General features: G+C 43.8%; 1 protein-coding gene across 1 annotated transcript; it reads right to left on the reverse strand.

The window, feature by feature from the left end:
• Positions 1–1665: 1665 nt before the first annotated feature.
• Positions 1666–3845, reverse strand: HOXA1 (homeobox A1). The gene is made up of 2 exons (XM_056518405.1): positions 3230–3845; positions 1666–2183 (listed from the first exon to the last, which is right to left on the reverse strand). The coding sequence occupies exons 1-2, from the start codon at positions 3843–3845 to the stop codon at positions 1828–1830; spliced, it is 972 nt and encodes a 323-aa protein (XP_056374380.1). The 3' UTR covers positions 1666–1827.
• Between the last annotated feature and the right edge of the window lie 3182 nt (positions 3846–7027).

A 7027-nucleotide genomic window follows, 5' to 3' on the forward strand; every position in this document is an offset into this window, starting at 1 on the left:
AACGTGTCAGTGTATCCTGATGACGATGATGATGTTATTGTTAACCCTATCGTTGCTATAGGTTCTCAGTTTCCCCTACTGAAGGATGTGTCCTGGCAGAGTAGAAGTCCATTCAATGTAGCTGAATGTGGATTGCCCCAGTCCCTGTAGGAAATCCGTTATGTAATACAATGTTCGTCCTTTCTGTGACCTCTCTCTTTGTGATGTGTTGTGTTTTTTCCCATGTTCTAGTTCTGGACTTACAAGGTACAAGCCTTGCCATCATTACCATGCACTGAATAGCTCCTTGCAGGTTAAATTATAGCTTTCTTTGAAGTTGTCTTCTAAGCCTCCTGTGTAGCACAAGTGCTCCCTTTAGATATGATATCAGATAGGAGAACCAGTTTGTTGTTATGGTAATGATATTTAACACATTAAAGTACAGTAAAGAATAAAGACATCTGCCTTACCCAGAATCTAACTGCTACTAACAAAGGAGCTGTGAATAAGAAACAAGGAGCTGCACTTAGATCTTCTTTGAAGTCAGCAGCAGCCACTACAAGTTTTGTTACTTCGTTACAGAATTTTGTGTATTGTATGTTAACCTATATTCTTCTTTTCTAGGTATCTAGTACGTTTATAATACCCAGAAGCAGCACCATGGTCCAGGGGTGAATACATGTTTGAAGTTAATCGGGTATATTGCATTAACTAAAATGACCCTTTAAATGAAGAACCCATGTGAGCCCTTATGTTTATAGGGTTTGATGTGAGGAAAGACTGGTTGAAGACAAGCTGTACATTTTTGTCAGTCTTCTCTGTTTACACATGTCAGCATTCAACTCAAGGTGAAAAGTTCACCAGTTCTTGACCCAAGATGTTCCCCTAGGTGTCACTTGAAGAGAATCCGTACAGATAGAAACTTTCTGCAACCCTTAGAACTTCTTTTATAGTTTACAGTTAATGAATTGCTACAATGTTGCAGCTATAAACAACAAAAGTGTATCACTCAAGTACTTGCAGAGATAATCGGAAGAATCAGACACAATTGTGGCACTTTAAGAACTTTATTCGTTTCCAGTACCCCTTATTTAACACCTTGTAGCCCGAATATTACACAAATTCCATTGGCCATCCTTTTCTGTATCGAAATATATTTAATCACAAATTACAACTGATAAAACTCAGTGTAGATCGGACAGATCTGATCGTTATTCATCGTGCACAGACTCATACAGGAATCACATCATAGACATAGTATTTGGCCAAAAAACAAGAAAACAAAAAAAAAACAATAGACAGCGATTGAAGGAATTCATTGGGGATGAAGAATGTGTCATAAACAAATACCTGTACATACAAGTCATGGAAACTCGGGAAGAAAACAGTTAATAGTTTTAATGTGCGGTAATAATCTGATAATCTCCCCTAGTCACAAAAAAAAATCCATTATTATTATTTAAAATTGATTTAAAAAAAACATCTCTGAAGGAAATATTTACAATCTGACACATAAACAATAAAACACTTTTAAATTAATAAGTCTTTCCATTATGTAAACTTCTTTGGTTTCTCTATAGTGCATCACTTTTTCAAGGTGGTTGAGTAGCCAGATAGTACCAAGCAGGTAAACAGACAGATCATATCTCCAGTGACTTGACCAGGGGCTTATACCTGGTATTCGTTTGAATACATGCCAATACTGATAATAGAGTCATCTTTGGTTCATTAGCTCACATGCCAAATGATTTGAGAAGACTTTTGTGCAAATAAAGTACTGATGCCAATTGGCACTTCACATATATAGAACCAGGCTTGTGGAGTCTTTGGCAGCAGGGGGAGGGGGTGTTAGTTGGAGGAATTGAGGTGGTCTGAGGTAGAAGAAGCAGGAGATGGGGCACAAGGTGAGGGAATGGACTTTTCTGACATCTCCTCTGACTTTTCATCACTCCCTGTGCTGGCTGAAGGGGATATGGGCAGGAGACCTTCTTTCTCCCTCTTCTTCTGTTTCATCCTCCTGTTCTGAAACCAGATTTTCACCTGGGTTTCATTAAGCTGTAAGGCAGCTGCGATCTCCACCCTCCGAGCTCTGGTCAGATACTTGTTGAAATGAAATTCCTTCTCTAGTTCTGTGAGCTGTTTGGTGGTGAAATTGGTTCTGACAGTGTTGGGTTGACCTGCATATCCATACTCTCCGGCTTTACCTGTAATACACAAGTACAAGTCAGATGGGGGTTGGAATAGTCAAAACATTTAACCCCTAACAGTTGTATTAAACTAATTTATTGTTTATTATTGACATCCAGTAGATTACTATGATAACACTTCCATATCAGCTGTTGATGCATGTATTAGGCCTAAGCATGTATTAGGTATTAGGTCTAGACCTGTATAAGGTCTAAGCATGTATTAGGTATTAGGTCTAGACCTGTATGAGGTCTAAGCATGTATTAGGTATTAGGTCTAGACCTGTATGAGGTCTAAGCATGTATTAGGTATTAGGTCTAGACCTGTATGAGGTCTAAGCATGTATTAGGTATTAGGTCTAGACCTGTATGAGGTCTAAGCATGTATTAGGTATTAGGTCTAGACCTGTATAAGGTCTAAGCATGTATTGGGTATTAGGTCTAGACCTGTATTAGGTCTAAGCATGTATTAGGTCTAAGCATGTATTAGGTCTAAGCATGTATTAGATATTAGGTTTAGACCTGTATTAGGTCTAAGCATGTATTAGGTCTAAGCATGTATTAGGTCTAGACCTGTATTAGGTCTAAGCATGTATTAGGTCTAAACATGTATTAGGTCTAAGCATGTACTAGGTCTAAGCATGTATTAGGTATTAGGTCTAGACCTGTATTAGTTCTAAACATGTATTAGGTATTAGGTTTGGACCTGTATTAGGTCTAAGCATGTATTAGGTCTAAGCATGTATTAGGTATTAGGTCTAAGCATGTATTAGGTATTAGGTCTAAGCATGTATTAGGTATTAGGTCTAAGCATGTATTAGGTATTAGGTTTGGACCTGAATTAGGTCTAAGCATGTATTAGGTCTAGACCTGTGTTTCCCAACCAGGGTGCCTCCAGCTGTTGCAAAACTACAACTCCCAGCATGCCCGGACAGCCGTAGTTGTAGTTTTGCAACAGCTGGAGGCACCCTGGTTGGGAAACATAGGTCTAGACACATATGGCAGTATTACCAGTCACTGGCAACTCATCTGTACACATTGCAGTGCCCAGTGGAGCAGATTACCTGTTTTAGGGGGGTTTCTCTTAACTTTCATCCAGTCAAAGGTCTGTGTAGGTGCAGACCCCTCAGCTGAAGGTGATCGACAGACTTCCTGATGGTTGATGTGGAGGCTGTTCACATTGCTGTTATAACCTGTAATGGTGAGGTTCTGCTGTTCTGGTCCATAGGAGTGGTGGATGTAGTGAGCTGACCCTGGGCCGTCCACATAGCTCTGGTGCTGATGGTGCTGGACCACAGTAGAAGTAATATTCCCAGTGTACACAGCGCTGGGGAACCCTGGACTGACATCTGCCTCCTGATTTATGGGGTAGTGGGAATAGCTGGAGTTGAAGTTCTGGATGCCATATCCTGCAGAACAGCTGGGGTGGGAGTAGGACATGCCCAGGTTGCTGTGGCTCTGGAAGGCTCCAGGTTGGTGAGGATGATGATGGTGATGATGATGATGAGAACTTATTTGTACCCCCCTTCCGACCATAAAGCGATCATCGTTGTTGCAGGTATTGGCACTGACTGCGCAGGACTGGAAAGTTGTAAGTCCATGGTCGGGGTGGAATGGTCTGGGCTCTCCGGTCACCAGGCTGGAGTAATCCAGGAAGGAGCTCATTCTGGCATAGTCCATCTATCACTGACTGATGGTGTCTGTACAGTCCAGGGTGATTGTGCCAACTTTCTCACTTCCTCCATAGGGCCAGCAGCAGAACATGAGATGAATGTACAGTCAAGTGGCGTCACGTGAGCGCCCCAGCCAATAGCAGCGCAGCTTGATAAAGTTTCGCCGCACAGCCCGGTGATGGATCGTTCTATCCCAGGCATTTAAATTGCAAGCGCTGATCTATCACATTGTGTAAGGCAGCGTCCACACACGGAAGAGCAGCATGCTCACCGGAGATCAGCGTCCACACACGGAAGAGCATCATGCACACCGGAGATCAGCGTCCACACACGGAAGAGCAGCATGCACACCGGAGATCAGCGGCCACACAAGGAAGAGCATCATGCACACCGGAGATCAGCGGCCACACACGGAAGAGCAGCATGCACACCGGAGATCAGCGTCCACACACGGAAGAGCAGCATGCACACCGGAGATCAGCGTCCACACACGGAAGAGCATCATGCACACCGGAGATCAGCGGCCACACAAGGAAGAGCATCATGCACACCGGAGATCAGCGGCCACACACGGAAGAGCAGCATGCACACCGGAGATCAGCGTCCACACACGGAAGAGCAGCATGCACACCGGAGATCAGCGTCCACACACGGAAGAGCAGCATGCACACCGGAGATCAGCGTCCACACACTGTATCCACACACCGGCCAGGAGATCAGCGTCCACACACATCGGGTAGGAGAGCAGCGTCCACACACATCGGGTAGGAGATCAGCGTCCATACACTGCACCCACACATCGGCCAGGTGATGAGCGTCAACACACATCGGGTAGGAGATCAGCGTCTACATACTGTATCCATACACCGGGCAGGAGATCAATGTCCACATATCGGGATAGAAATCAGCGTCCACTTATAATACACATACACCAGGAAATTGGATCAGGGTCTACACACACCGGGCAGGGGATCAGGGTCCACATATAGTACACACATACTGGGCAGGGGATCAGGGTCCACATATAGTACACACATACTGGGCAGGGGATCAGGGTCCACATATAGTACACACACACCGGGCAGGGGATCAGGGTCCACATATAGTACACACACACCGGGCAGGGGATCAGGGTCCACATATAGTACACACACACCAGGCAGGGGATCAGGGTCCACATATAGTACACACATACTGGGCAGGGGATCAGGGTCCACATATAGTACACACACACCGGGCAGGGGATCAGGGTCCACATATAGTACACACACACACCGGGCAGGGGATCAGGGTCTACACATATAGTACACACATACTGGGCAGGGGATCAGGGTCCACACATACTGGGCAGGGGATCAGGGTCCACATATAGTACACACATACTGGGCAGGGGATCAGGGTCCACATATAGTACACACATACTGGGCAGGGGATCAGGGTCCACATATAGTACACACATACTGGGCAGGGGATCAGTATCCACATATAGTACACAAACACCGGGCAGGGGATCAGGGTCCACATATAGTACACACATACTGGGCAGGGGATCAGGGTCCACATATAGAACACAAACATACTGGGCAGGGGATCAGGGTCCACATATAGAACACACACATACTGGGCAGGGGATCGGTGTCCACATATAACAAACACCGGACAGACTACTTGGGACCAGGAAACAGACTACCCAGGTAAGTGACCGTACATTGTTTTACACTCTAATATATACCTATGGTTATTGCTGACACGATCGCTTCTTATTCGCATTATGAAGATTAAATAAGATATTGTTGTATAGATATATAGATATACAGTACACAGTACCAGTATATGCATGCCCTGTATACTCCAGGCTACAATACGCACATAAATGATACTAAACACTTCAATGTACATAGTGAATTAATATACTGTATAAATATGATGTATAGAGGTTATGTGCATGTACTGTGTGGATGTATATTGGTCATGTGCATGTACTGTGTGGATGTATATTGGTTATGTGCATGTACTGTGTGGATGTATATTGGTTATGTGCATGTACTGTGTGGATGTATATTGGTTATGTGCATGTACTGTGTGGCTGTATATTGGTTATGTGCATGTACTGTGTGGCTGTATATTGGTTATGTGCATGTACTGGGTGGATGTATATTGGTTATGTGCATGTACTGTGTGAATGTATATTGGTTATGTGCATGTACTGTGTGAATGTATATTGGTTATGTGCATGTACAGTGTGGATGTATAGAGGTTATGTGCAGTACTGTGTGGCTGTATATTGGTTATGTGCATGTACTGTGTGGCTGTATATTGGTTATGTGCATGTACTGTGTGGATGTATATTGGTTATGTGCATGTACTGTGTGGCTGTATATTGGTTATGTGCATGTACTGTGTGGCTGTATATTGGTTATGTGCATGTACTGTGTGGATGTATAGAGGTTATGTGCATGTACTGTGTGGATGTATATTGGTTATGTGCATGTACTGTGTGGATGTATAGAGGTTATGTGCATGTACTGTGTGGCTGTATATTGGTTATGTGCATGTACTGTGTGGCTGTATATTGGTTATGTGCATGTACTGTGTGGCTGTATATTGGTTATGTGCATGTACTGTGTGGATGTATAGAGGTTATGTGCATGTACTGTGTGGATGTATATTGGTTATGTGCATGTACTGTGTGGATGTATATTGGTCATGTGCATGTACTGTGTGGATGTATATTGGTTTTGTGCATGTACTGTGTGGATGTATAGAGGTTATGTGCATGTACTGTGTGGATGTATATTGGTTATGTGCATGTACTGTGTAGATGTATATTGGTTATGTGCATGTAGTGTGTGGATGTATAGAGGTTATGTGCATGTACTCTGTAATCCAGGCGGCAGTATACTCCAGCAAACTGAATGATGGAAATGAATGGAGATCTCAGTCCCCCCCCCCCCCCCTTTTTTTTTCCTATCTCTCCCTTCCCTTTTTTCCCTCCCTCTTTCTGTCTTTCTCTCTCATTTATTGGTGCACATCACAAATACCCTTGTTGTACATTGTACAGAATAAATCTATGGAGTGCTAAAATGCTAAAATCATCATGACCTGAGCATACCCCCCCCCCCCCCCCCCCCTCCTATCTGCCTCTCCAGGAACTGCCATTGTAGCACTGACTCTGCTTCTTCTGTCACC

The sequence above is a fragment of the Hyla sarda genome, chromosome 5 (assembly GCF_029499605.1).
Source record: "Hyla sarda isolate aHylSar1 chromosome 5, aHylSar1.hap1, whole genome shotgun sequence".
In the NCBI taxonomy this organism is placed as follows: domain Eukaryota; kingdom Metazoa; phylum Chordata; class Amphibia; order Anura; family Hylidae; genus Hyla; species Hyla sarda.